The 13,851-nt window shown below is 40.6% G+C and overlaps 1 protein-coding gene across 1 annotated transcript in view; it reads left to right on the top strand.

Moving 5' to 3' along the window:
• The first annotated feature begins 552 nt into the window (after positions 1-552).
• LOC124134861 overlaps positions 553-13,851 on the top strand; it is a 45,620-nt gene continuing 32,321 nt past the window's right edge. The window contains exon 1 of the mRNA XM_046499935.2: positions 553-911. Coding sequence (XP_046355891.1) covers positions 854-911 — 58 coding nt within the window. The 5' untranslated portion in view covers positions 553-853. The remainder of the gene's footprint in view (positions 912-13,851) is intronic.

Raw genomic sequence — 13,851 nt, 5'->3', positions numbered from 1 at the left:
ATCGGGTTGAATTACGAGATTGGTCTCAAAATATTCCAGATGCACTAACACGCAATTGATACCATGACGCGACTAGTTAAATCTATGTCGTATTCCTCATAACTGCATTTGAATACAGACATGACACAAATCGAATAGAATTTAAATAAAAATTAAATAAACTGGTATTTGTGTGTACGGTCGATATCGTTTGCAGATACAATCACGTAAGAGTGTTTCAGAAAGATGTACTTCATGCCAACCGCACTGAAGAAATTGTAATCTAGGAAAAACTCGTAGTAAAATATTTATGTATATTATTAGTTCCCACGGTGAACATTATATCCCATACACCACTGTAGGCACAGCAGTGGAATTCTGGCAAGCTTTGGCCCAGCAGCCAGACATGGATCTACAGCCTTCCCCACCTACACATCGGAAGGGCCTGCCACCTAAACGATGCGGAGCTGTACGTACGATTAAATCAATGCAGCCAAACAAAAGCCTTCTGTGATGTTGAAGATGCTGATTGGTTGGTGAATTACGTATGCACGCGTTGATCTGTCAGTTACAGGTCCACGTGTGAGTGTTCGCTCCAGACTGTGGGCTTCCCTCTGCAGTAGGAATCCCCGATATCGTCGTCTCCGCTAGCTCTGGTTACATGGTCTAGGTCGTAACTGCCTGGGCTATAGCTCAGGTTGTAAAACTGTACACGTCACTAGGACTAAATATATAGGCAGTGAGACCATAGCTGTATGAATGTTGTGTGCCGATTCATGAAAGGACATTTACTATCCATGCCGATAAGAGGAATCCCTGTTGTGAGCAAGTGTAATACAAGGAGGTAGTATTTGCGGGTACCCCGACTGTTAACATGGGAAACAACACGAGCAGGAAGGACCAACGCCGATCTCGGCCTGGGGGACAGGCTGGTGAGTAGACTACCCACATGAATGCACTTCATACTTGACAGAGATTCAAACAGACAAATCTCAATTACTCAATAAACAAGTCGTTATTTCGTTTGGAATAATTAAGGTGCATATGTCGAAATGTGATGGTAGGACATTATTATATATTTTAATTGTTTCTCGTACACATCAACGCTTTAGCTAATTAAATGTTAAAGAGTTTAAACGTTTTCAATTTAAACATTATTGCATGAGCACGTATTCTGGATTTAACTGTTTCATGTTAACGATATACCGTTTTAGCTAATTAATCTAAATCTAATTAAAACGGTAGGCTAATCGTTTTCAATTTGAACGCGCCGATAAGCTTTAGACACAGAGACCTACTTCTAGCTGTGTTCGTTATCGAACTGGGAGATCGCATAATCTCATTTGAACAGGGGAGAAAAGATAGTGTTGATGTGACAGATGGTCGTGCAAACATATTGACCTATGCGGATGTACCTTGCGTCTGGCAGTAGGTCATCACCCTGTACCATCAGGTGGAACTGTACCAGCTGCAGTAGCCTCCCAATGAGATGTCAGTTCCAGGCACGGAACACATGAAATATACTAGCATTTCCTGTTGCATATATCACTTCCTGGTTCTTCAGCCCTGCTGGAAGCGACACATGATGGATATGGATGAATGGTAGTGTGGCTCATAGACGTGTGGGGTTCTACAAACACTACACCAGCTGGCAGAGTTGGTGGTTGGACATATAGTATCAGGTGGTTGTTTTGTCCACATGATGTAATGGATCTGGGACCTTGTACAGGGAAGGGATGCTGATTTCCCGTTAGAACGATATCTGTTTTTCTACGGATAGCTATTATCAAATTGTTACATTGATATTCTTAGTTTTTGGTGTGCATGTCATGGACATGGATGGTAGCGATTGAAAGGGTTGTTTCCAGATAACAGGTCGTTCCTTCCGGTATTGACATAGATCAGTGTCATAAAGATTCTCACACTTGAAGCTCCCAACCATCATCAAACAGTTCTGTCTGTACTAGTTCCACTGGATCAATGACACATTAAAAAAATATCAGAAGTGGATTACGAAGCCGTATCTGACCCTCTATGGTTTTTTAAATAGCTGTTCAATAACCATTCGATCATAATCAGATTTAAGCATTCTCCAATTCATAGCGAGATTCAGCGATAATTAGAATTAAACATTCGCCGAGGAGAGAATCGGTCATAATCAACAAGAAACAAACGACAATTCATGGAGAGAATCGATCATAATCAACATTAGACGAACGATAATTCATGGAGAGATTCAATAATAATCAACATTAGAAGAACGATAATTCATGGAGAGATTAGATCATGATCAACATTTTAAAAAGCAAACTCTTGGAGCGATTCAACAATAATTGGAATTCAACATAAAACATTTCGAGAAAATCTACCATAATCTACATTAAATACAGAAGGTCAGCGCCAGAGAATACCCAGTCTCGATTATACGACGAAACAAATTCCATTGGGCGTAAGAGACAAAATAGTAGTGAAAAGTATATGAATGGATCACTGAGAATCGGTGATACACCAGGTGTTCGCGAAAATATAGGCATGTCCTTGCCTAACACACGCCAGTTGAGATAGATCATTAAAAAACATTCGCCATCGTGACAGTGAGAGATTCGACCTCGCATGTGCTTTAGAAACAGGACCTGTTCATGTCCCTTTGCCCCACATAGTAAGTACACCAAGGTACGACATTGTCATGTGACAGGGGGATATAGCCTGGAGGATGCTTGTCTTCAACACGGTAGTTAGGATGTCTTTCTCATCATTACACCTCCAGCTGTGAGTGTAGGATAAAGAACTCCGATGTACAATAAGTATCTTTGTACCAAGTCCCGTGAGTTGTAAACTGTGTATTGCCTCACCGTTTGGCCTATTTATACTGAGTTCCTCACACAGGCACACGCTGCCCTTTGCTTACACTCACACAGCTTCAGAAAAACGCGTTTAGAATCGGGAAACAGAAATAGCCTTGATAGTTTCACTCTCAATGTAAAATCAGGCCGCAGCGTAGATACCTAATCTTCGAATTACACTAATTGTGTGTGTTAAGATACATGTATCTGCAAAAACAGATTATTTGAGTACATGAAACTGCTAATTAACCTAGTAATGAGCTATCCTCAAAGTAGTAACAACATCGACCTATCAGTGTTTATTTTCCCAAAGTTCAAGGTTTCCTGAATTATTTACAAAGTAACGTGAATTTCTTATCGTTTTATGTGAGGATCCTGCTAGCCTTGCTCCAAGGCTGTACTGAAGGATAAGTCCATGCGTGTGCAGGGACAATTTGTTCTTATTATTTCTATAATCTAGAAATTATGATTTAAACTAATAATTAATGCCCTAGAGACGTGTGCAAGTCTTGAATCCTACCTACTCCCCCCTTTACATAAAACTGATGATATTACTGCCCTACACGTAGTCAGCCATACAAGTCTTACTGAGCAGATATCATGCTGTATTCATCATGGAGTGTATATGCACGTCCAGTGCTTTCATCGTCACCATTGTTATAAACATATTACCGGCGATGGAGTCTCTGATGGCACGGTCGGGATCTTAAAAGCAGCAGACATGTGTAAATAGTTAATTAAAACGTTTGGAAAATACGTGGATGACAAGCTGATTCCGACAATACAGTTTGTTACAATTGTCTATTATTATTTTTGTGTGTTTAAATGATCGCGTTATTATGATTATTATTATTATTACTTATATCTCAATCATCATCATTATCATCACAACTTCATCACAATTATTATTATTATTACAAGTGGTGGTAGTGGTTTGCGACAGCAGCAGCGGCAATAGTAGTAGTAATAGTAGTAACGTCATTATTATCATCAGTATTGTTAGAAGTGATAGTAGTAGTAGTAGTAGTAGTAGTAGTAGTAGTGGTAGTAGTAGTAGTAGTAGCAACAGCAGCAGCAGCAGCATTTTCATTCCCAAAAGATCCCCAGAGAAAAAGTAATCTCTAACACGGTGCCCCACATTGACAACGACCCAGACAGGTCCTGCAGACAAGAAACCCCATATATGATGTTCGTGAATATACATTTTGATAGTCAACATCTAAATTCCGGCCCGATAGTTCCCGGGGACCAGCTACATAACCGCCCCAAACCAAGAAGGTAATAAACAAATTGAACTCTCATTACCTTAATGACCAAACCGCTTCCAAATGATGAAGTTTCTAATGCTAATATAATCACTTTAATTGATATATGTCTGGCAAACAAACTATTTGATGTATATGTGTCCCCTATTCTCCTGATAATGCTAATGTAATTTGCCGTTGATATCCTGAGGGTATTACATTCCTGCCTTCAGCCAGCGTTTAGCAAACAGCCCGAAATGGCAAAGATACCTCCAAAGTCCACTGTTGACGGTTCCTCGCCTCTGTCCACATCTTCATCCTCCAAAACATACAGCGGAGTCATGTGTTGCTTGTTCAGCTGATTCCAAGTCCCTCTTTCGGGGGGCATGTGCTTTATTTTCCCCCAATCCCCATTTAAAATCAATCGGGGGGGAATCAGGGCTTGATCGAAAGGGGATACGTTGGTGGTTGTTGTTTGAAGGTAGCCGATGGTAGATGAACTATCAAAAGCCCATTTTACTAGAATTGTAATATACGGGTTTCCCAACCAAAATATGACAAGACATTGTGTATCCATCTGATTCTTTCTCATCGAGTGCTGAACTATTGAGTAAGTGGTTAAGTGAGTTGGTATTAACGCAGCTTTGCACAGCAATTCGGTCATATAATGCTGTGGTCAGTAAACATCTATCAAATCAGTTAGACCGTGAGCACTGGTCATAATCCGGGAGAACATGAGGTTCAGACCCATGATCAGCGGATCCCAGCACGGCTTAGGTACGCAACTCTTCACAATGGGCCACCTGTTTCCCCTATAGGTGTGCAAGCGTGAGCGTATCATGTTTTACGTTGTATCTGCAATTTAACAACTTTTTTCTTCACGAGACGTAGACAATTTTCAATATTATACAAAACATTGTCAGCGTGCTGTAAAGTCGTGACTGGTAAAGCCCACTCTCATCGTCACAGACTCTGGAGACTGCCATCCTAAACAATTGGCCTTCATCAGTTTCAGAAGTAATACAGTCTAACTGCAGTGTCCTTATTCATCCTTATGTTTCTGATTGGAAAGAGCATGAGTTCAATTACAGTGGAAAAGGTCCATTATTCTTTGATTCATTGGAAATAATCTATTGCACAACAGCAGAGGGATGTTTGCGTAGAATTATGTTCACTATACACATGTACACACCGGGATAGTTTGGAAACAGGTTTTCTAGAAATGTCAGAGAGGTATCTTACACAAGCATCTTTTTATCAAACCAGACAATAACTTTAAAACATGTTAAAACCATCTGTTGTGACATGATGTCAAGCTAAATGAACTTGAACGCTCGATGTTCATGATACAAGATTTTCCGTTGTATAATTTGCTTGTTGTTTTACGCCGCACTCAGCAATATTCAAGCTATACAACGGCTGCTTGTAAATAATCGAGTCTGAACCAGGCAATCCAGTGAGTGATAATATTAGCAACGATTACGATGACACGGTATGAACCAACCACCTGATTCATTATGTCTCCGTAGGTTACTTGGTGGACTAACATCTAGTCTCTGAAATGAACAAATCTTACAGACAAAGATGAAGCCCATTTCTGGTGTCCCCCGCCGTGATATTGCTGGAATATTGCTAAAAGCGGCGTAAAACCATACTCACTCACTACAGACAAAGAACAGTTGTTAAATTATTATAATAAAAATATAGTGAAAAGGAGCCAAGAGACTCCATATATTGAGAAAATGAAGTAATCTAGACTTGCCCACTAATATAACTTGCATGGGCTTTATTGGATATATTTGTTTCAGGGTCTGCATGACAGACAAGTTACCCGGTATCTCGACATGAATTCCTTTTTGATAGACATCAAAACTAAAATCATCCCGCGTACAGTATGATTATTATAATATTTATCAACCATTTTCCCTTGATGATACAAGTATATATTTCAGATACAATTGATATATTATTTTCAAAAGTACATGCTATTTCAACATCTTCTATCATATTTATATAACTTCTCTTATTTATTTTCATGAACTTCACTTCAGCGTTGATACAGTGAGCCATGAGCACTACACTGTAATGTCAATGGGTTCGTCTCCGTAGTTTAAGACACACAACCTTTGCCCGCACTTGCCTACACCCTCGGGGGAAACAAACACGTGCCATCCCCACGGTTCAGGATACCCATCTCAGGGCATAAACACCTATCGTTTCCCCTCATCTGCTTGGATAGAGTGCACCACCTACGGTTCCCCCTCCCCCTTAGAGGCCTCGCCAGATGTGCCCCTCAAATATCTTCTCCCCCCCCCCCCCCCCCCCCCCCCCTCCGCTCCACACCCTCATCTTTTGGCCTGCCTTCGGCGTTTATTGAATGATGTCTGGTCAGTAGATAGTCGGTACGTTATTCACGTTCACCGTCAGTTTGAAGTGCCCGGATGGGCTCTGTAGCTCACATTACTGTTCAGAGTCGTCGCTTGTATACAGCTAGTCCGTCATACAGACCCTGAAACAAATACATCCAATACAGCCTATGCAAGTGGGCAAGTCTAGATTACTGCATTTTCTTAAAATGAAGAGAATCTCAGGGCTCCTTTTTATTATACAGTATACTACGTTTATAACGAACGCGCTTATAACGATCTGACGGATATAACGAACTGTTTTTTGGCCCCGTCCATTTGATGTATATATGCTGTGTATGTGCTTATAACGAACTACGGTTATAACGAACTACGGTTATTACGAACTAAATTTAGTGGTCCATTTAAGTTCGTTATAACCATAGTTTACATAATTTTATTAAGATAAAGTAACAACTGTTTTTCCAGTAAGATGTTAGTCTATTATACAGCTTATCTTGATAGTTGTTCAGGTTTTTATATTTCGAAATAAAACATATATTATTTACATGAAATTCATTTCTGCTAAATCCTAATGGTACTTGAACAAACATCGCATATAATATTGTATTATAACAACACAAAACGCCAATGCCATTGAACAACCAGTTATATCCTGTCTCAACCGCTTTACACAAGAGAGTACACAAAAGCCAACCAGTCTCCTCAATAACAACATTTAAATCGGATTGATAATGATAGTTTAGACTAACATCTAGTCTCTGAAATGAACCTTTTTTTCGGAAAAAACTGCTCTTAAATTATCTTAATAAATTATATAAAAGGAGCCTGGACACTCTTCATTTTCACTCCTGAAACAACTAATCTAAACTATTTTAAACCAATTATTACAGACTTGCGTGGGATATATTTGATACATTTTTCAGACTAATGATAGTTTATTATGAATATCAGTTTTAAAATCTTTTGAACCTTTTCATTATAAGTTCACACTAAAACAAAATAATTTGATTTAACAAGACAAATACATTACCAAAACAAGATGTCATTCAACAATACAATGGACAAAAGGACTAAATTAAACAACATACTAGATCGATCTAATCACGAGAATTCAAATTGCAAATAGCATTCAACATAATGATGATGATGAAGATGATGATGATGATGATGATGATTAATGATGATAATATCGCACCCAGTATAACGACTTGATTTTATAAAGGTGGCCTTTACCAAAATTACATTTACAATAAAAACATTTTATCATTTAGAAATCCGTTATATTTATATTGTGTGTATTATGACTTATACTGTTTATATTATTATTGAACCTTTGAAGATTAGAATATTGTCTTGTTCTAAAATCACGATATCTAATCCATAATTCTAGTGGTCGTATTTAAATAATAAGTTTTGTATTTTCTCAATATTTTATCTTACAACTATGGCCGGGCGCACCATCTTTTTTAATATCAGATACTAGGAATATTAAGGATATTAAGGGATCAGTGCACTCCGTAACTAATGAATAATTGTAATTATACACCAGGCAATTGATTTACATTAAAGCTTCAATATTAGGTAACTAACACATTCTACAGAAGGCCTGGGTCCTTATATATACCAGTGATAGATACTTCACTCTGCCACGAATAAAGACTTCAAGGGACTCAGCAGCCTTCTCTCTGATTTAAGGTGATAGCCGAGTAATCAGCTCTGCCAAGTTAATTCCCCCACTATCTGGTCATTGTGGCTTAGCAAACGGGACCACGCCCAGACAAGCCATGATGATAAGGGTGATGATGGTTATAATTTTTTTATAGGCACACAGTGTTTGACATCTTCATTCACAGGTGAAAAGGGATATTTTCACGGGGCCATATATGGGCCCCTTGCACCAAGGGGCTGTGAAAGTCGGGGACCATATATGGTCCGTGACATCGAGACGGTTAAGCCTCGTTTTTCCTCGAACTTTATTAATCCCACATTTAAGCCTCGTTTTTCCTCGAACTTTATTAATCCCACATTTAAGCCTCGTTTTTCCTAGAACATTTGGGGCGGTCGGGTAGCCTGGTGGTTAAAGCGTTCGCTCGTCACGCTGAAGACCCGGGTTCGATTCCCGACATGGGCACAATGTGTGAAGCCCATTTCTGGTGTCCCCCGCCGTGATATTGCTGGAATATTGCTAAAAGCGGCGTAAAACCATATTCACTCACTCACTCACTCCTAGAACTTTATTAATCCCACATTTAAGCCTCGTTTTTCCTCGAAGTTTATTAAATCCCACATTCAAGCCTGGTTTTTCCTCGAACTTTATTAAATCCCTCATTTAAGCCTCGTTTTTCCTCGAACTTCCCTCATTTAAATGATAACGTGTTGTGGTTTCAAGGCCCCACCAGACATAACCCATAATATTTCCCCATGGTATTGATATATATATATATGGAATTGAATCTTCTCAATATAACATGGCAACCTTTTGTACATATTACGTTCAGCATGAATATTTGAAATTGTGCGTTACATACTAATTAAGCAGACGCGTGGGTTTAGAATTGGTGTTTCTCCCTCACCGACCATCTATATATATGCCGTATCAAAATATACGCGTTTTAATATTGTGTTATTCATCCCCCTTGAAATGTCAGAAGTCCATAGTAGCCATCTATATCTACTATTTCCATAACACTTGTCACACAGCCTCGCACAAAACGCTTGATAAATGCAGGAAAATGTTTGATTTCTCCAATACAGCAATATCCGGAAGATCATAAAAAAGCCAATGCCACACCAGGGGGAGCACGGTCGATATACGCTGTTACAGACAAGCTATATAATGGTTAGTCTCTCTATCGATCACACTACCAATTTCCTTCCTTCAAAATTATTATTCTCGGCGAATTGCTAACGGCGAACTTGTGTGCGACGGTTGTAATCCAGACCTTATACATATTATTCATTTTTTTGTTGGTAACAACTGTTGGCACTGGGTGTAATCCATGCCTTTCATCGTGATATGTACCGTTACATCTAACGGTTGATTGTATCTAATAATACGTACTACGCGAATGTATTTTAAGCTATTTGGAAGTTTGCTTACGGCAAATTACGGCAAATCGTTAATGAATAGTTGGTGATATTATATTATTTATTTTGTTGATATATGTGAGGGGAGGTGAAATGGGGTTTGACGTCGCGTCCAAGATTATTACACTTATATAGCGACCACATAGTGTGTGTGTGTGTGTGTGTGTGTGTGTGTGTGTGTGTGTGTATGTGTGTGTGTGGCTGCTTGTACTAGTCCGGACTATGTCGAGTTTATAGTTCTTGCCCACTGAGATACCATGCCCAAGTACAACGCGAATACCCCACTCAGACACAGTATACTGACTCCGAGCCGACCAGTCCTTGTTTTAGCCCCTTAATGCCGAGCGTCAGACAGGGTAACAACAAGTACCATCTTTTAACGTCTTTTGGTATGACTCGGCCGGGGATCGAACACTGGACCTTCCGCTCTCCTGGCGGACGCCCTCCCACTAGACCACGGAGGCGGTCTGTAGAGGCTACACTAACGACATGATAAGGATTTCACTTTGTGTCCACAGCATTGACGATATCCCATGCTTCTCTATACGAGTGAATAAGTTAGCGCCGCTTTCACCATTATCCTAGCCGCGGAGAGGGGCAGCAGGACTGGAGTGAGTGAGTGAGTGAGTTGGGTTTAACGCCGCTTTTAACAATATTCCAGTTATATCACGGCGTGTCAGCTTAATGTGGGAGGAAAGCCCGAAGTGATGCAGGTCTCAGACGTTTACCACTTCGGTGAAACCCACGAGCAGGACTGGACTGGAGATATTGTAACATGTATGAAATAAAACCCTGGTCACTGGGACGAACCAGCGCTATGAGCACCAGGCTAGCCGACCTCCAAGCGTTATGACGTATGTTGCTTACGGCGTTAAACAGCACCCTCCATTGTTATATGCAATTTATACCCCGAATCCACCTGTCGTCATTTAAGTCGCCTCTCATAACATTCGCGGAGAACATCGTCCCCTCGCACCCCTCAGCTATCATAACCCGCTGACCGTAGGTTCGAATCCCAGAATCGATCTCGGTGTATCAGAACCATACCCCTGAGTTTTCCCAAAGTAACAAACTTCAACGATCTGAACCATTTCCTTCCCCGGCAAGCTGTGACGCCGGGATAGAACTGGAATACTGTTCAATGAACCCTAACGTACCGACTACACACCACTACACATCCAAATATCTTATTCTAGATTATTAATTATATTCCTACCATTTTTTAAAATTTGCAATATATATAATTTGTTTTCATAATACTTCGAATATTTTGAAATGCAAAACAACCCGTCGTATCCCTGTATCTATTAATTTGAACTCACCTCAATATCCTCATAAACCGAAATAGACTTGCATAATGTCTCCAAACTTGTTTAACTCGCATGTCGGAAATACTTTCTTCCACCCGATACCTGCATCACTTCGGGCTTCCCCCCACACTAAGCTTACATGCCGAGTTAGTACTGGATACTGTTCATAGCGGCGTTAAACCCAACTCACTCACTCACTCATTGAATTCCGATTCACCAAATTCACATGAATCCTAATTTCGCTCATGTTTGGTTACAATATTTCTCTCAAAGAGACTCCCTCACACCACGTGTCTAAGTTTTGATCAAAATTATCTGTTTTCTTTCTCAAATCACAAATCCCTGGATCCAAGATCCCCTCATCCGCCGTTCCACCTCCTCCACCAGAGACCCGTGAAGACCCGGGGTAGAATAGGTCTTCAGCAACCCATGCTTGCCGTAAAAGACGACTATGCTTGTCGTATGAGCCAACAAACGGGATCGGGTGGTCAGGCACGCTGATTTGGTCGAGGCATGTCATCGTATCCCAATTGCGTGGACCCAGACTCGATTATTTAGAGATCGCCGTCTTATAGCTGGAATATTTCTGAGGGGGCGTTAAACAACAAACACACAAACAAACAAATCCTCAACCAGTACCTCTAGTGTAAGTGGACACTCCGCGCATATTTTTTGTGTCTGGCATCCTCCAGTGTCATGACATCATGCCAGCTATTAACTTCTGTTCTGTGACAGAAGACTTGGAAACAGCACAAGCCAGAGTTCTTTTTCTTAAAAAAATGGAACTTTCAAGGATGCTGAGGGAACAACCGTGCTGATTGTTTACTTACCCTTGTGGCTCAGCTTCCAAGCTCCATATGTTTTGGGGGGACATGTGGTGTGATCTAGATATGTCATGTGTGATCTACTTGACACATAGAATTAGGATAAATTCCGTTCACTTTAAAGTTAGATAAGAGTAAATACGCATATCGATGATATAATGATACAATCATAAGGTTTATGGTCAACTTGTTGATAATATCATTGTTATCATCACCAGTATCAGATTGTGCGCTTGACAACGGTATTATGATCTATACCGAAACGTCGCCTTTACAGTAAATACAGAAGTTGTTATCCAGAAATTGGGGCTACTTTATCACAGTATCTTCATGATGTATTCTTCATAATTGGGGGCGACCCGTGAAGATTCCGTGGTAGAATAGGTCTTCAGCAACCCATACTTGCCGTAAAAGGCGACTAACGGGATCGGGTGGTCAGGCTCGCTGACTTGGTTGATACATGTCATCGATCTCAATTGCGTGGATCGATGCTCATGATGTCAATCAGTGGATTGTCTGGTCCAGACTCGATTATTTTACAGACTGCCGTCATATAGCTGGAATATTGCTGAGTGCGGCGTTAAAAAACAAACAAACAAACAAACATAATTGAGGGCACGTGCGGCCCTGTCGTTTAAGGCTCTGCAATTCACGGTGCAGATTTGCGTACCTTTGGTGTGCCAGGATCCGGGTTTTTAGTTTTAATAGCAGTCCCCGATTGATGATTAATGATATGATTAATGGTTTGTCAGCACCATGCTCGAGCCCGTGAGAAGCACGAATGTGGTAAACGTCTGAGGCCTGGATCACATTCCTCCAACATGACACTGACACGCCGTGATAAACAGTACGTACAGACCACGTACAGTAAAATGCGGCGTTAATACACTCAATCATTCATAAGTATGTTATTGCATAGATAACGTTTAGACAGTTAAAGTGAAGAACACACGTTCGTCTACTGTTGGCATCATTTGTATAATGCTTCTATTATTTATAGATGAAGCAATGTGAGGTTTTCCAAACAGACTTATATTGTCAACCTATTCGGGGCTTCGTTCCACAAAGCGATCTTAGCACTCAGACGATCGTAACTTCCTTACTTTATTATAGACTTATAACAGTCGTAGCTAAGATCGATTTGAGGAACCGGTCCTGTAGGCCAACTGAATTGTGACAATGATCTTTAATCTCCATGAGTGGTACTTTACAGTTTAGGCAGAACATCCCAACCCTCTCGTGAGTGAGTGAGTGAGTGAGTTGGGTTTAACGCCGCTTTTAACAGTATTCCAGTTATATCGCGGCGTGTCAGCTTAATGTGGGAGGAAAGCCAGAAGTGATGCAGGTCTTAGACGTTTACGACTTCGGTGAAACCCACGAGCACGGGTATGGTGCTGACAAACCTAGAAACATAATCGGGGCGAACAGGGATTCGAACCCACAATCATAGGTTTCTGACGCAACTCTGCACAGCGAATCGCGGCGCCTTAGACGACTGGGACACTACGGTTATAACGAACACGCTTATAACGAACTGACCGATATAACGAACTTATTTTTTAGTCACGGCCATTTGTTGTATATATGCTGTATATATGCTTATAACGAACTACGGTTATAACGAACTAAAATTAGTGGTCCCTTTGAGTTCGTTATAACCGTAGTTTTCTGTATTCGGAATAAAGTTATAAATTTCTTCAAGATATCGATATAGTGTATTGTTATGGAAATATGTGAAATATGCGCGTACAGACATATGAAATATTCACAAGCAAATAAGTGTGAAGTATATATCCGTTTACACAGAGCATAACGTCAGAAGTGCAACTCGGCCATTTATTTGTTTGTATCCTTACGCGTGACATAACTGAAAAGCATAACTATCTGCAATTGATCATGAGAAGTCACGTGATCCTCAATAGCATACTCAAGCGTCTCATGTATCGACCGTGTTCTTCCTGTGTTGACAAATCTAATACCCCTGAGCCCAAGACGGCTTCGAGAACAATGCACGTGCAGCACGAGCTTGGCATGCAAGAGATAACGGACAATTACTGACAGTAATTAGTCATCCAGTGGTTCTAGTCTGCGGAGGAATCCCCCAAGAGGGGGTGTCAAGCCGATTCACCCCCATGTGGTCTGAATAATCACACTCGAGGCCATCTGTCGAGTGGCTAACCCTTTCACAGCTAACG

The sequence above is a fragment of the Haliotis rufescens genome, unplaced genomic scaffold (assembly GCF_023055435.1).
Source record: "Haliotis rufescens isolate VD_foot unplaced genomic scaffold, xgHalRufe1.0.p SCAF_3, whole genome shotgun sequence".
In the NCBI taxonomy this organism is placed as follows: domain Eukaryota; kingdom Metazoa; phylum Mollusca; class Gastropoda; order Lepetellida; family Haliotidae; genus Haliotis; species Haliotis rufescens.
The sequence above is the reverse complement of the archived record's forward strand: the minus strand, read 5'-3'. Positions and strand labels throughout refer to the sequence as shown.